The 16,849-nt window shown below is 49.9% G+C and overlaps 1 protein-coding gene across 2 annotated transcripts in view; it reads left to right on the top strand.

The window, feature by feature from the left end:
- Positions 1-16,849, top strand: part of TFRC (transferrin receptor) — a 43,522-nt gene that overhangs the window by 12,801 nt on the left and 13,872 nt on the right. For both annotated transcript variants that reach the window (XM_015425282.1, XM_015425281.1), the window contains exons 4-14: positions 17-248; positions 355-495; positions 1,361-1,460; positions 1,814-1,936; positions 6,243-6,341; positions 6,813-6,952; positions 11,692-11,864; positions 13,294-13,413; positions 14,119-14,204; positions 15,120-15,183; positions 16,423-16,490. In XM_015425282.1, coding sequence (XP_015280768.1) covers positions 17-248; positions 355-495; positions 1,361-1,460; positions 1,814-1,936; positions 6,243-6,341; positions 6,813-6,952; positions 11,692-11,864; positions 13,294-13,413; positions 14,119-14,204; positions 15,120-15,183; positions 16,423-16,490 — 1,346 coding nt within the window. The remainder of the gene's footprint in view (positions 1-16; positions 249-354; positions 496-1,360; positions 1,461-1,813; positions 1,937-6,242; positions 6,342-6,812; positions 6,953-11,691; positions 11,865-13,293; positions 13,414-14,118; positions 14,205-15,119; positions 15,184-16,422; positions 16,491-16,849) is intronic.

Here is a 16,849-nt window from a genome sequence, read left to right as displayed (position 1 = left end):
CCCCCCCCCCTTTTAGGATCTCTGCTTGGCTACCTGTGCTTCCGGGCGCGGATGCCAGAGCCGAGGGAATGCGCGAACGGACTCGAACCGTGTAAGAGTGCCCAGTGTGCATCCGTGGACGTGGACGAGCCTGCTCAGCCCGCGGTGCAAGCGCGGGGACCGGAACCCGAGCCCATGCTATACTGGAGCGACCTCCAAAACAAATTAGCGGAGAAACTTGACGGCATAAGTTTCCAACCTAAAATCAGGTAACCCTCTGCAAAAAGCCCCTCAGAGCTCCGGTGTAAGAAAGTGTTGGGTTTTTTGGTTGCGATTGCAAGTGGTGGCTGACCACGTGTGGTCCTCTGTTTCCAGGAGGGTCTCTGCTGCTTCCCATGAGGCTGGCACGGCTGCCGATGAAGATCTGGCCAACTACGTCTACAGCGAGTTTGGCAGCTATAATCTGGACAGAGTCTGGAAGAATGAGCACTACGTCAAGGTGCAGGTCCCCGGAAGGTAGGCGCGGCCCCTCGTCTTGGGCCCTCCCGAACACACGTTTCCTCTTGAGTACTTCACTTGGGTGAAACTTCTGTGGAATGAGGACCCCACAACTTAGTTAAGCAGTCTTGCAGGAACTGTTCTACATGGAGAACGGGCTCTGCAAAGTCCGCTTTTCAGGGAAACGTGGAGCCGGTTTCTTTGTTTCCCTAAAATCCCAGTTCCTTCATTCCAAAGGCTGGGTGTGCTAGGTGCTTCCTCTAGGCTGGGGCCGGTGGCGCTTTGGTCACATAAGCATCGGACACCAGCATATCAAGCAAGAACTAGAGCAGGGGTGTCGAACTCATTTGTCACAAGGGCCACGAGACCTTGTTGGGCCAGGCCACGTGTGTCATAAAATGTAATGCCAGGTAGCGGAGATATAAACTTTTATAAAGGACACAAACACAATGGGGTTTTTTTTAACTTAAAATAAAAACAGGCTTAAAACATTAGCAGTCTTGCAATATTTTGTTTATTTAACAGTGTCTGATAACTGACACTTCTTGCTCCGAATGATTGCATCAAAACGTCTGTGCTGTTGCAATGTCGAGTGTGCTGTTCAGGTGTGTCTCTGTAAGCTACAAACCTAGGATGAGGCAGCAGAACTGGAAGAAGAAGCAGAAGACAGCCAGTTCCACTGCAGGCCTGAGAGAAGCCCTCCGGGGGCCTGATCTGGCCCCCGGGCCGCATGTTTGACACCCCTGAACTAGAGAGATCTCCAAGACCTGTGATCAGCTACGCAGTGTCATGTGGGAGGCCACTTGATCCTCTTTCCATACAGCAAGCTTTCCCGGGGCTGTTTAAAGCCGTATGCATTGACGCCAGCGTCTTTTCCCTTTAGCTCTCCAAATGTAATTTCGCTGGACATTCGTGGTGGGAGTAGAGGAACGCTCGACGCGTCAAAGGCTTACGTGGCGTACAGCGGAACCGGGGATGTTACTGTAAGTTGGCTCGGCGTGTCCGGACCGGCCAAGCGGTGCTGTCAGATGCTAACGCGGCAGCCAGTGTCACATCTTAAGCTTGCTTTGGCCATCAGGGTAGGGACAAGCTTTGGCGAAGAAGGAGACAAAGCATTCGACTCCTTGATTCGGGGTGTGAAGCTTTGCCTTCACCCTGGAACCATCTGCAACCATCCGAATGGGCGGGCGGGCTTTGTACCGACAGTGGTCCTCCTCCGCTTCTCTCACACCACTGAGGTTTGGGTCCTGTCCAGAAGGATGTGAAGAATGAATGTCAGCGCTCTTCACATAGTCCCGAGGGCTCAGTCGAGATCCTGCCGTACTTCCTCTCCCAGGGCAAGCCAGTTTACGCCAATTTCGGCCGCAGCCAAGACTTCGACACCCTGAGGGGGAAGCAGATTCCCGTCAACGGGACCCTGGTCCTGGTCAGAGCCGGAATGATTCCGTTTGCCGAGAAGGTAAGCCTCACCCGCCGCGCGTCAGAAGTGCCTGGGGGTTGAAAATGCCACTTTGGCGACAGCGTGACCATTGCAGGGGGTGAGCAGGAAGCGAAATGGGAAAGCCCTCTCTCCTGAATCACCAAGACAGCTCCTGGAAGGCCCCGCTTCAACACCCCCTTAGGCTTGGGCTCTGGACTGCTCCTTGGAAAACAGAGCTAGAAGAACATGGGGCGTTTTCGTGACTTCAGACTTTGTGAGCCGGCAGGCACCTTTGGGACTCTGAAACGGGGGTGGTGGGTGTGGCCACAAAATGGCCGCCGAGCAACGGCTGCCGCTGCTTCCCTTCAGTGTGGTGGCAGCCGGAGCTGGAGCGAGGTTTTTAAAAATCCGCACAGCCCATCAAATCTCCACGGGCGAGTCAGAAGCCTTGCTGAGCAAAAGCCAGTTTGGTGTTGTGGTTAAGTGTGCAGACTCTAATCCGGGAGAACCGGGTTTGATTCCCCACTCCTCCACTTGCAGCTGCTGGTGTAACCTTGGGCCAGTCACAAGTTCTCCCAGAGCTGTTCTCTCAAGAGCAGTCCTCGAGAGAGCCCTCTCAGCCCCACCTCCCTCACAGGGGGTCTGTTGCGGGGAGGGGAAAGGAAAGGAGTTTGTAAGCTGCTCCGAGACACCTTTGGGTAGTGAAGGGCGGGGTATAAATCCAATCTCTTCTTCTTCTAATCTGGGAGAACTGTGTTTGATTCCCCACTCCTCCACTTGCAACTGCTGGATGACCTTGGGCAAGCTGTAGTTCTGTCAGAACTTTCTCTCTCAGCTCCTCCTCCCTCACAGGGGGTCTATTGTGGGGAGGGGAAGGGAAAGGAGTTTGTAAGCTGCTCTGAGACTCCAAGTGAAGGGTGGGGGGGGGTGAATCCAATCTCCTCTTCTTCCATCCCACTTTCTGAAAACCCTTGGCGTGGGCAACAAAATAGGTGTCGATGGGGAGCCCCTGGTCTAGACAGCCCCTCACGCCCCTTCCAGACCCTTCTCTGCCATCTTCATGCAGGGGGTCCCCTTCAGTATCAAGAACATGCCACAGTTCCATAGAATGAAGTCCACGCGTGTCCTGTGTTGTGCTCATGACCAATGTTCTCTCTAAGCTGTGGAGTCCTGTGAGCAAAAATTCTGCTTGGTGAGCTCCTGGCATTAAAGTTGTGAGCGAGCGATTTGGCTGCTGTGTAAGTTAGTTTGCTCTGGAGCTGAGACAAAAATGTGTGAGCCGGAGGCTTAAAAAAACTGAGCTGGCTCGCACTAACTCAGCTTAGAGGGAACACTGCTCTGGAGCCCTCCTTCCTGAGCTAAGGCAAAAAGGTGTGAGCTGGAGGCTAAAAAACTGTGAGCTAGCTCACACTAACTCAGCTTAGAGGGAACGCTGCTCACAATCTCTCCCTGTCCCTTCACGCAACTCTCTTCCGTAGCACCAGATCCCCCCACTGTGAAACGGGGTCTTCCTAATTCCCACTGTCAGTGTTAGACCTCCAGTTCCTCCCTGATGTTTTTGTTGGGGGAGGGGGTCCCACATCACCCAAGAGAAACATTTTGGGGAGAACACTCGAGGGGAAAGGGGCTGGGAAGACCTGTTTTGCTATTGCAGGGCTCCCCAACATGGTGCCCGTGGGCGGTATGGATCCCGCCCAGGGTTTTTTTGCCCAGTCAGGCTTCTGATTGGCTGTGCAAGTTTTTAAAAAGCATTGCTTGGGCGGCGGCGGCTGCTGCCACAGCACGCAAATCTTCCCTGAAGGTCTCGGAGGAAGCGGCCTTTGCGTGACCGGCTCCACCTCCTGCAGCAGCCATTTCCTGGCTGAGCCCAACGAGCGGTGTCAGAATTCCAGAGGTGCCCACGGGGTCAGAAAAGTTGGGGAAACCCTGTACTTTTGATTAGTAGGGGTTACCCTGGATAGCTTTTGGACGGGTGTCTTCTGCTGATTTCAGACTTTTCTGCTTCTGGAAAAGGTCTGTGCTGCTATTCTTAATAATGAAAGCTAGCTATAACAGGCAAGCTGCAGCTTGGTTGTCTAGAACAGAAGGGGGGAAATAAGATCTCCCAGCAGTTGGTGGAACACAATGATGATAACATGCTGTTCTCATTGAATGCCAGATTATTTACAAAGAGTACAGGGGAATTCAGTTGGAATGGCTAGTCCTAGTCTGTCCCTGTGTGCCAGTGGCGGTCCTTTGGCTCTCGGTTTCTGGTTGCTACCGTGCATGAGGTTGGCACCAGTGTTCCCTCTAAGCTGAGTTAGTGCGAGCTAGCTCACAGTTCTTTAGCCTCCGGCTCACACATTTTTGTCTTAGCTCAGGAAGGATAGCTCCAGAGCAAACTAACTTATGCAGTAGCCAAATCACCTGCTCACAACTTTAATGTCTGTAGCTCAGAAAGTAGAATTTTTGCTCACAGGACACCACAGCTTAGAGGGAGCATTGGTTGGCACTTACCATCAGTATTCCCTCTAAGCTGAGGTAGTGTGCACTAGCTCACAGTTTCCTAGCCGGTAGCTCACACACACACTCCGGAAGGATGACTCCAGAGCAAACTAGTTTATGCAACAGCCAAATTGCTCGCTCACAACTTTAATGCCAGTAGCTCACTAAGCAGAATTTTTGCTCACAAGACTCCACAGCTTAGAGGGAGCATTGCCTATCATGCCCAATTCCTTGCCAGGAGGGGCTCTCCCCTTGTGAAATGGGCTTCCTAAGGAGGGGGAGGGGGACACATGATCCCTGGACCATTTTTAAGAACGTTTTCGTGAGGTTTGAGCTGTAGCCATTGTCTTGAGGGATGGGTTAATGGGGCTTAATTTTTTAAAAAATGGTTTTGATTCAGAATTGTGAGTGGCCTTGAGCCGCACAGGAAAAGCGGATGATAAATATTAATTATTAAAAGAAAATATGACTCATTCCTAAAAAGGATTAATTGGAAAATCACTCCTGTACTGCAGAATGTTACATCTGACAGCCCTTTTTTGGGGGAGGGTATACTTTTTTGACATGGATGCTCTGGCTTCCCTTTCGATTGCACAGTTCTTTGCCCGGTTTCAGGTCTTTGCTAGATTCAAGTCTAATAGCACCTTAGAGGTCAACAAGACTTTCCAGGTATAAACGTTTGAGAGCCAAAGCGCCTTTTGTCAAGGCATCTGACGAAATTGTGGTTAACTTAAGATCATAAGAGAAGCCAGTGTTGGATCAGGCCAATGACCCACCCAGTCCAATACTCTGTCACACAGTGGCCAAAAATACCAGGTGCCATCAGGAGGTCCAGAGACACTAGAAGCTCTCTTCCACTGTTGCTCCCCCCTCCCCCAAGCACCAAGAATGCAGAGCATCACTTGCCCCAGCCTGTGAGTTCCTGTCTGTACCTTGTGGCTCATAGCCACTGATGGATCTCTGCTCCAGATGTTTATCCAATTCCCTCTTGAAGCTGTCCATGCTTGTAGCCTCCACCACTTCCTGTGACAGTGAATTCCAGGTATTAATCACCCTTTGGGGGAAGAAGTACTTCCTTTTATCCGTTCTAACCCGACCGCTCAGCAATTTCATGGAGTGCCCACGAGTTCTTGTATTGTGAGAAAGGGAGAAAAGTACTTCTTTCTCTACCTGCTCTATCCCATGCATAGTCTTATAAACTTCGATCATGTCACCCCTCAGCCGTCGTTTCTCCAAGGTAAAGAGCCCCATGCACTTGAACCTTTCTTCACAGGGAAAGTGTTCCAACCCTTTGATCATTTTAGTTGCCCTTTTCTGCACTTTTCCCAATGCTGTAATATCCTTTCTGAGGTGTGGTGACCCGAACTGCACACAGTATTCCAAATGAGGTTGCACCATTGATGTATACTGGCTGATCTGTTTTCAATCCCCTTCCTAATAATCCCCAGCATAGCGTTGGCCTTTTTTATTGCAGTCGCACACGGTCTCGACATTTTCATTGCTCTGCAGGGTGCTACTGGGCTTGGGATCCATGTGTCCTACCGCAGGCCAGCACGGCTCTCCCCTGAAACAATCCATGCAGACCTCGTCATGGGAGGCCTCATCCTTCCTCTCACGATTCTCCTAGAGTTTTGGCTGTGGTTCTGTATTACAAAGAGCAATATAGAAATATAGCCATAACCTCAAAAGTTTGGTCCACAGTAGGTGCTGTCCTCTCTGTTAAGCCACGTATTATATATTCAGCAGGTGCTTGTCTTTCAACTTACAAAAAAACCCCACAACCCCTACCTGTCAAGCGTGGGGGCAATTTAAGGGCCCATGGAACAGAATTTCCAACCAGTTGTCCAAACATCTGTTCTAGGTGGCCAACGCCCAGAAGCTTGGTGCTGTCGGAGTCTTGATATTCCCTTCCCCGGCCGACTACCCCGGCCTCAGAGAAGATGTGGCGCAGTTTGGCCATGTGAGTGTCTGATATCTCTCTCTCTCTCTCCTGGGTGAATGCAGGGGGTGGTTCTGCCTCGCCCTGCAAGATGGGTTTTCTGTGCCAGGCATGCAGAAGAATCAGAAAGCCAAGCTTATGAGCTTCCACCTGTGTTGAAGGTGCCAGCTCAATGGTGGGAAATTTCCTTGGGATTTGGGGGTGGGACCTTAAGAGGGGTGGGGTTTGGGGAAGGACCTTGGCGAGGTATAAGGCCACAAGTCCACTCTCCAAGACAGCCATTTTCTCTAGGGTGACTGATCTGTGTTGTCCAGAGATCAGCTGTTGTTCTGGGAGCTTTCTAGGCCCCTCCTGGAGATGGGCAACCATAATCCGAGCGAATACAACCCCAGTGCGCACCCCCACCTTGCAGGAAGTGACCTTCTGCCCCTGTGCCACAGTTCTTCATTGTGCATGGGCCTCTGTGTTTTGTTTTGTTTTTCCCTTTGGCAGGCTCACCTTGGGACAGGTGATCCTTTCACCCCAGGGTTCCCTTCTTTCAACCATACCCAGTTTCCACCAGCTGAATCCTCGGGACTGCCACGCATCCCTGTGCAGACCATCTCCAGTTCTGCTGCAACTGAGCTGTTCAGGTAAAAAAAAACATTTTCCTTTTCCAAAGGGAGGCAGGCAATGCTCTGTTGGCGTCCTTGAGAATAAGCAGATGAAGTAGCAGGTTGGAGAGAAAAGTAGAGCTTTGGGAAAAGGTGCAGAAAAGGGCAACTCGAATGATAAAAGGGTTGGAACACTCTCCCTGTGAGGAAAGGTTAAGGCGCTTAGGGCCCTGTAGCTTGGAGAAAAGACGGCTGAGGGGTGACATGATCGAGGTTTATACGATTATGCATGGGAAAGAGCAGGTAGGGACAGAGGTACTTTTCTCCCTTTGTCACAATACAAGAACTCAAGTGGGCTCTCCATGAAATTGCTGAGCGGTTAGGTTAGAATGGATAATAGCAAGTGCTTCTTCACCCAAAGAGTGATTAACAGATGGAATTCACTGCCACAGGAGGTGGTGGCGGCTACAAGCATGGACGGCTTCAAAAGGGAATTAGATAAGCATATGGAGCAGAGGTCCATCAGTGGCTATTAGCCACAAGGTATAGATAAGGGCTCTGGGGCAAGTGATGTTCTGTTTTCTTGGTGCTTGGAGGGGGTCAACAGTGGGAGGGCTTCTAATGTCCTGGCCCCACTGCTGGACCTCCTGATGGCCCCTGGTATTTCTGGCCACTGTGTGACACAGAGTGTTGGACTGGATGGGCCTTTGGCCTGGTCCAACATCGGCGTCTCTTATGTTCTTATGTAGAGCTGGAAAGGGACCTCAGGGGTCATCTAGTCCAGCCCCCCCTGCACAATGCAGTAAATTGACAGCTGCTTCCCCTCCACTCCAGCAGTGATCTCTGCTCTGTGCCCAGAGGATGACAAAAGAATCTCCAGGATCCTGGGCTAATCTGGCCTGGAAGGAAATTCCAGACGCCAAAGTGACGATTGGCAATTCCCTGGGCCTATAAGATAGGACCACGAGAGGTGAACACTGGCTCATCCCTTCCTGCCCTCCCTCTCGTGATCTGCCCAAGTTCATACAATCAGCATTGCTGTCAGATGGCCATCTGGCCTCTGCTTACAAACCTCCAAAGGAGAGCCCACCACCTCCCGAGGAAGCCTGTCCCACTGAGGAACCGCTTTAACTGTCAGGAGGTACTTCTGAATATTTAACTGACAACTTTTTGGTTTAATTTCGATCCACTGGTTTCTGGCGGTTGCGCCATTTTCCTGCACACGAGGAGACTTTCCATGGAGAGCATTCAGTTGCGCAATCCTTACCAAGACCTCCCCGCTGAAGCGTCCACAGAAAGATTTGCTTACCTAGGAGTGGCGATTAAAAGTATTACTGCTAATGAATGTAGCCAGCAGTCTTGCATTAAACTGGAACTCTGTGCATAAGTAATATTTTTGCATGGCTAATAAGGAGACAGTGGAGTAAGTTCTTTAAATGAAGACTTGAGCTGACTTGAAAAAGAGGCAGCAGAAGCCGGATGTGGTGAGGCGCTGTGTCTGGTCACGGGGAGAGGCTCTCATGTAGAATCCCAAGCTCCTCTTGGTAATGTGCATGAATCTTTTGTCTTCTGGGGAAATCACTAAACAACTGAAATCCAGGCTTTCCATGTTGAGTAGCTTCAGGTAGCCTGAGTGGTAAGCTACATCTCAAACCTCCTGAAGCCTACAGTGGAACTAGATCCGGGTGGGGAGCCGTGTGAGTCTGTCCGTAGCACTCGAAAAGAGCAAGAGTCCAGTAGCATCTTAAAGGGTGCAGTCAAGCGGCATGCCAATAGTGGGTTAAACTGCTCCGGTTCTGACCGGATTATATTTCATCTGGATAATTGCAATCACACGTACCTCCCTTATCCCGCCTCACTGCACAGTCACGTTGCTCCCCGGCATCTACAGTACCGACATACAGGAGCATGTGTCAGCGGGTTTTTAAAAATTTTTCTCAGTTTGCACATGCGCATAGGTGCTCATCGGTAGAATGGGGGGGGGGACTACCGTGGTGCATGCACAGAACCACCAGGTCGAATCAATCCAATCCCTCCAACAAAAGACTTCCCTTTAAACGTTTGACCCGAAAATGGCTTCCGTGGGATCCCGAACTCATCTAAACTCTGAAACAAGTGACCGTTTAAACGTCGGTTTTCTGAACACGGTAGCAGAGCTCCGCCTATGCGTGCACCGCCGACACACACAAAAAAAATGGCGGGCGAAAACGGAAGCCTCGGGCCGCTTTCGAGCGGGGAGGGGGTTTAAACCGGAAGTGGCTTGACACCGGAGGAGCGATCACACGGGAGGGAAATGCGGCTTTAAACGGGAGAGCTGAGAAAACACCACTTTGGGACCTGGTATCAAAATACTCCAGGTTAAAGCCATTTTGCGCCGGAAACCAACGGCTGGGGACGGGAGGCAGATGCTGACTGTGTGATCGTGCAGATAAAATCCGTTGCTGAACTGTCACGCAGCCAGATCAGACGGTGCGTCTGAACGCTCCCAAAGACAGAAAATGTGTGGCAGTAGTGAGTCACTGCTTTACATACAGAGAGCGGTGGCTCAGGAAAGCTCCTCCCCCGCCACAAATGTTGTTAGTCTTTAAGGTGCTGCTGGACTCTTGCACTTTCTTACCGAACCCGACAAGATGGAGTGTGGTCATTATCTCCAACAAAGGTATCAAAAAGAAAGACCTCCTTGAAAGTGAACATAACTGCTCTCTACCGTGGTTCGAATACATACAAGTTACTCACTTGATTGAATCCATTAAGATTCGATCAGATTTCAATAGGCCACTTACCCCCTTTGAGCAGTTGTTAAAACTTAACCAAAATCCGTTAAAAAGTTACATCTCATGGAGTCCAATGCCACCTATGGAACATTTTTAAAAATATTTTCTTTATATGATGTGGCTCTTAGTAATTTCATTGAATTCCACATTTTTGACCATTTCTCTATGCTTATGTTACTTCCTATATCTGTTTCCCAAACCTTCATGCATGGTTTTATTTTTTCTGCTTGGAACTCGTCATCTAGTAGGAAGTTGTATATTTTTTGAATCAGTTTATCTGCGGAAGACAACCAAATTTTATCTAAGTTTGTGTTTGTTTTTATGAAGCCTCTTATTTTATCTTTCGCAAATCTAGATTTTAACTGTAGCTTCTCCCAGTTTGTGAGATTAATCTTCATTGCTTGCAATGTTCCAAAGTCTTTCAATTCGTTTTCTTTTGTAAGTATTTTATTTTTGTAAGTATATATTTTTAAAATGTTCCATAGGTGGCATTGGACTCCAGAGAAATCACTAAAATGCTATAAGACCGTATCAGGGAACTGCTGGAGATGTGAGAGAAATGTTGGCTCTTTCTTCCACATTTGGTGGAGATGCGAAAAAATTGTAAAATTCTGGAAAACTATAAAACAACTTATCCTAGAAATAGTAGATATAGACTTGAATCTGGTTCCAGAAATATACTTATTAAATATCTTACCTAATAATATACAATATAATGATGCACGTTTGATACTATACATCCTCACAAGTGTTAGAATTGCCATAGCAAAATGTTGGAAATCAGATAAAATTCCAAGCAGAGAAGAATTAATCATAAACATCTTAGACATAAAAGAAATGGATAAAACAAATATGTTTTTAGCGGGAAAAATGGATAGTGTGTTTAAGAAAAGATGGCAAAAATTAGATAACGGGTTAGAAATGTATGGACAAAAAGCTCCAAAAGTATTGTAAAATGGAAATATGAAATATCATTTTTGTTATATACGGAAAATCAATAAAAATACTTACCAAAAAAAAAAAGTTACATCTCATATATCTACGCTGACCTCCTACACTCTCAATCTACTAAATCTTTTAAGTTATCAAGAAGCCTGCAGACTGGGATGAAATCTAGTCATCCCCATCACTCAGGTCCAGCTCATTAAATATTCAACTCCAAAGCTACAAAATCCTTACCAGATGGTATCTCACACCCATAAGATTTCATAAAATCTCAAACTCCCCTCTATGCTGGAGATCTTGTGGGCAACGGGGGACTTTTATGCACTGTTGGTGGTCGTGCATTTTTGTCCAACAGTTTTGGTCCAAAGTAGTCTTATCTATCAAAGATATTACAGGTTATTTAATCCCTATGCAACCTGACCTTATCTTACTTGACTATTGGGCAGACTCTCATATACCCAAAATTAGGCAAGACCTCATATCAGTTCTATTAACGGCTGCAAAGGTTATCATTGCTAGATGTTGGAAATCCCCAAATAGGTTATTACTGTCCTCATGGCGTTTGAAAATATGGGATTACTATACCATGGATAAAATTTCCGAGGTAACAGTCAATACAAACCTCTCATGTAAAAACCCTAACCTTCATTTGAAATGGCTCCCTTTTCTTGAACATATGTTTAACTCTGAGTTCTCTAAATTCAGTGTTCCTAAAAAGTACTATGATGTTTTTCACCACATTTAATCTATTTTGAAGTTCGTATTAACTTATGCCGTTACCTTGTTGAGTAATATTGTTGATGACAACCATGAAGGTTTGTGTATTGTTTAAGTTGAAATGAAATAAAAAATTTAAATTAAAAAAAAAAGTTGGAGTGTGGTTGGCTGTCTAAACCTCCGCCCCGCCCCCGCCCCCCCGCCATGGGAATGACCCACGGTGCATTTATTAGCCTGACTCCCTCTGCCCTCAAGATCAGTGTAAAAGGGTCCTGAAAGGTAGCGATACACCTTGGAGGGCACGGGGATAGCGGCGTCAAAACCTGGGCTTTTTGTTTTCAGACGCATGTCCGGGATATCCTGCCCGCCGGGGTGGAGCGGCACGTTCAGCGCGGCTTGCAGGTTGGATTCGGGAGACCCTGCTGGAGTGACCGTGAGCCTCCAAGTCAACAACGCTTTTGTAGAGAGGAGAATCCTAAACATCTTTGGAGTGATCAAAGGCTTTGAGGAACCAGGTAAAGCCTCCTGCTGCTTCCGCTCCGAAGAGTTGGGGGGCGCTGTGCTCACGTGCCAGGCCGAGAGCGATGAAAGCTGGGTTGCAAAAGCGTTTTGAACTCGTTCTCAAATGATGCAGGCCAGTTGGGCTCACGTCGTGGGCTGTGATCAGTGACTTTCTCGGCCGGCACGCTGCCCGGGAGAGGGACGCCTTTGCTTCCCTTTTTGTTGCGTTCTCGAAGCCCTTTTCGTGCAAAATAGTGCCAAACCTGAACGTGGTGCAGCGGAACTAAACCCACAAGGGAAAGGACGAGTACGTGATGTGCCATTGAGTCCTTTCGATGACCTTCTCATTCCCAGCCTTGTTCAGGTCTTGCAAACTGAAGGCCCTTGTGGCTTCCTTGACGGAGTCCATCCATCTTACGCTGGGTCTTCCTCTTCGGCTGCCTTCCCCTTTTCCTAGCCTGGTCTTCTCCAGGGACTTTGTCTTCTCATGACGTGACCAGAGCACGACAGGGAAACAGTACGTCTAGGCAGGCCCGTAGCCAGGATTTTATGGCTTGTGGGGCACTTTTTTTTCTGGTGGGGCTGGAGTTCTCAGTGCGGAAAGGAAAGCCATTGAGCCAGTAGAAAGCTGTTACCAGGCTAGATCTCTAAATTGCAAGCTGTCAACCACTTTAGATGACAGTTCTCAGCTGCCGCAAGTTAATCACTTCTGCCAGCCTGGGCCACAATTCTGAGAACAAGCCAGCAGGTGGGGCTGATGACCTCTGTAGTCAAGAAAGCTAACCCTTAGGCAGAAAAGCTCCCTTAAAGGAGATCAGTTTCTTGACACAGAGTTAGAAGGTATCTTAGAGGTCACCTACTCCAACCCCCTTGCTCAGTGCGGGAATTAGGCCACTACAGTGCCCTACTCTGCTTAAAGGAGCGCATGCCTCTAAAAATTGTTTATAAATGATTAGATAAAAAGCATTTACAGGAGAGATTCTTCTGGGGCTGTGCCTTTAAGAAAGGGGGGCAAAGCCCCCAAATGCCCCACTGTAGCTACAGGTCTGCATCTAGGCATTCTCCAGGTTATTTAAGGCGATATAATGGCAGCCAAGGTCCAACTTGAGCTGGCTTTTCAGTAATCATTGGCTTGTACCAAGAAGAAAGAATCCAGTGCCTCTTCAGAGGCCGGGATGCCTTCTAAAGTGAAGCTGGAAATGCCTGTGTGACCCAGGCCGTGGCACGTGCATGGGAGGCATGACTGATCGCATCGGGCCTCAGCGAATCAGTTGGAGGTGTTGGGCATGTTAATGTTTCAGTGTAGACCCCAAGGCTGTGGCCCTGGTCGTATTTGTAATGTATGGAGGGTGGGGTGTGTGTAGGGGGCACTAGGTTGTGCCCTAGGAAGCTCTCTGAAACGCCCGGCTTGCATGCTTAATCAAATTGTGCTTTGTGTTGCAGATCGATATGTTGTGGTTGGAGCCCAGCGTGATTCCTGGGGGCCTGGAGCTGTAAAATCTGGGGTGGGAACTGCCATTTTGCTAGAACTTGCCCGTGCAGTCTCGCAGCTAGTGAAGAACGGTAAGGGTCTTGCCCCGGGTTGCCGTGGTGATGTTCTTTATCCTGGTGTACCTGCAAGCATTACGTGTCTGTCCTCTTCCTGAGACCCGGTTTGGTGTGGTGGTTAAGAGCAGCAGACTCTAATCTGGGAGAACCGGGTTTGGTTTCCCCAAGCCTCCGCATGCAGCGGCAGGTGTGACCTTGGGTCAGTCACAAGTTCGCTCAGAGCTGTTTTCGCACGAACAGTTCTTGAGAGAGCTCTCTCTCAGCCCCACCGGCCTCCCAGGGTGTCCTTTGCGGGGAGGGGAAGAGAAAGGAGATTGTAAGCTGCTCTGAGACTCCTTAGGTAGTGAAGGGCGGGGTATAAATCCAATCTCCTCCTCCTCCTTCACTGTGCTGTCCACAGAAAAGTTCTCCTTGTTTTGTTTAAATTTATCTTTTTATTTCCAAATTTCCCAACAAACAAATTACAAACGAAGCAATAAAGCCGTAGAGAGGACATAGAAACCAGTGGAGCTGCTGCTGGTGTGACCTTGGGTCAGGCACAAGTTCTCTCCGAGCTGCTCACTCAAGAGCAGTCCTCGAGTGAGATCTCTCAGCCCCACCTACCTCCCAGGGTGTCTGTTGTGGGGAGAGGAAGGGAAAGGAGACTGTAATCCATTTTGTGGCTCATTGAGTAGTGAAGGGTGGGGTATAAATCCAATCTCCTCCTCTTCCACGTTTCAGACCGCTATAGGCCCCGGCGGAGCCTCGTGTTTGCCAGCTGGAGCGCCGGCGACTTTGGAGCGGTCGGCGCCACAGAGTGGCTGGAGGCAAGTAGGGGACTCGGCGGGAGGGGTCTTCTCCGAGTGGGACTGGTGTCGACATGCCCTTGAGGTGGGGCAGCTGCTTAGGCCTGGCCCTCCTCAAGGGGCACACGGCTGCTGACCAGTGTTCCCTCTAAGCTGAGTGAGTGTGAGCCAGCTCACAGGTTTTTAGCCTCCGGCTCACACATTTTTTGCCTTAGCTCAGGAAGGATGAGCTCCAGAGCAAACTGATCTATGCAGCAGCCGAATCACTTGCTCACAACTTTAATGCCACGAGCTCACAAAGTAGAACTTTTGCTCACAAGACTCCGCAGCTTAGAGGGAACATTGCTGCTGACCCCCCCACATCTCCTTTGGTGCCTGCCCACAAGCCACCCCCCTGTCTCTTTCCTTGGAAGCGCTCCCCCCCCCCCCCCCGGCTCTCGTTATGGCGGCCCAGAGACATTGGGAAAAGGCATGAGGTCTGCAGAGGAGATCCTGCAGCACCTGCACCAGCCAGTGTTCCCTCTGAGCTGAGTGTGAGGCAGCTCACGCTTTTTTAGTCTCCTGCTCACCCATTTTTGTCTCAGCTCAGGGCTCCAGAGCACACTTAATTGACGCAGCAGCCCAATCACTCGCTCGCCACTTTAATGCCAGCAGCTCACAAAGTGGAACTTTTGCGCACGAGACTCCACAGCTGAGAGGGAGCCTTGGCACCAGCCTGTGCTGTTGGGCAAAGGGCACGCAGGCGGTGGAGTGTGGGCGGTGGGAGAAGGTGAGAAGGCCCACAGGCAGAAGGGGAGGGAAATGTTTGGAGAGGGGACTGCTGGTGCGCTGGCAGGACCTCTGGGCACTACCTGCCCTCAGAACCTGCTTTGGTCTCAGCGTGTCATAGTGCGGAGATAGCCACTAACTGCCCCTGTGATGTCTCGCCTGTCTTAGGGGTATGCTGCCACGCTGCACCTGAAGGCTTTTGCATACATCAACTTGGATTCAGCCGTAGCAGGTAATGGTTCATAAGAGCATAAGAGAAGCCAATGTTGGATCAGGCCAACAGCCCATCCTGTCCCACACTCTGTGTCACACAGTGGCCAAAAATACCAGGTGCCATCCGGAGGTCCAGCCGTGGGGCCAGACCTCCAGAAGCCCTCCCACTGTTTGCCCCCCCCCCCCAATCACCAAGAAGACAGAGCATCACCTGCCCCAGACTGAGAGTTCCTATAAGAACATAAGAGAAGCCAATGCTGGATCAGGCCAATGGCCCATCCAGTCCAACACTCTGTGTCACACAGCGGCCAAAAATACCAGGAGGTCCAGCAGTGGGGCCAGGACACTAGAAGCCCTCCCACTGTTGCCCGCCCCCAAGCACTAAGAATACAGAGCGTTACTTGACCCAGACTTGCTTCCTACCTATTCCTTGTGCCTAATGGCCACTGATGGACGTCTGCTCCAGATGTTTATCCAATTCCCTCTTGAAGCCATCCGCGCTTGTAGCCGCCACCCACCCACCCCATGGCAGTGAATTTCATTTGTTAATCACTCTCTGGGTGAAGAAGGGCTTTTATCCGTTCTAACCTGACTGCTCAGCAAGGCTGTCTCAGTCAGGAAATGGGACATTTATGATCAGATCTTAACCGACAGGCAGATTCTAGTAGTCTGAGGCTCCCTCCCTGGCGTCTTCCAGACTCGGAAAGACACTTGGTCCACTTGGAACCCCGGGAAGCTGCTGCCAGTCTGGAGTAGACAGGGCTGGACCAGACGGCTGATTTGTTTTGCCTTTCTGCTTAAAGCAGCTTTGTGGGTTGGGCTGAGCTTTTGCTGGTCTTGATGAAGCCGAATGTCCGGCTGTGACCTCAGATCCAACAGCCGCTTCTTCCCGAAACAGTCCCGGCCCGCATTCGCGTCTGTTAAACTGTCCTTGGGGGAGGTGTAATGGGAAGCTATCCCATGTTGGGTCCAAGATACATGGCTGGCTGCCAAAGGCACATGGCCGTCCATGCAGCATCCTTTGCCTGCCGGAGAGGAGTCATAGAATGTCAGAGTCGGAAGGGACCTTGCAGGTCATCTAGTCCAACCCCCTGCACTCTGCAGGAGCATAGCTGAAAGATGGCCCTACAACATCCCCAAAAGTTGGCTTTGTAGTCATGCAGGACTTTAGGAGCTCAATTCAGAAATCGCGGCAGCCTCCTCCCCGTTGCTGATGCTGGAGCCTCCTGAACGGATGTTTCTCAACTGCACCCCACAGGTTCAGGTGACTTCAAGTTCTCCGCCAGCCCCATGCTGAAACAGCTCCTCAAGGAAGCCGTCACAAACGTGAGTAGCCTTTCGTTTGCACCAGGCTCGTGGCTGCAATCCAATTCCTAAATGGGGCTCGTCAGAGCGTTCCAGCAAGGGCCACTTTCTGAGAGCCAGTAGTGTGCGGACTCTAATCTGGGAGAACCGGGTTTGATTCCCCACCCCTCCGCTTGCATCTCCTGGATGACCTTGGGCAAGCCATAGTTCTGTCTGAGCTGTTCTTGAAAAAGAGCAGTTTCTGTCAAGAGCTCTCTCAGCTCCGCCCACCTCACAGGGTGTCTGTTGTGGGGAGGGGAAGGGAAAGGAGTTTGTAAGCCGCTCTGAGACTCCTCTGGGTAGTGAAGGGCGGGGGATAAATCCAATCTCTTCTCTTTTTC

The sequence above is a fragment of the Gekko japonicus genome, unplaced genomic scaffold (genome assembly GCF_001447785.1).
Source record: "Gekko japonicus isolate JY-2015 unplaced genomic scaffold, Gekko_japonicus_V1.1 scaffold2, whole genome shotgun sequence".
NCBI lineage: Eukaryota > Metazoa > Chordata > Lepidosauria > Squamata > Gekkonidae > Gekko > Gekko japonicus.
Note: the sequence above shows the minus strand (reverse complement) of the source record. Positions and strands in the feature narration are given on the sequence as shown.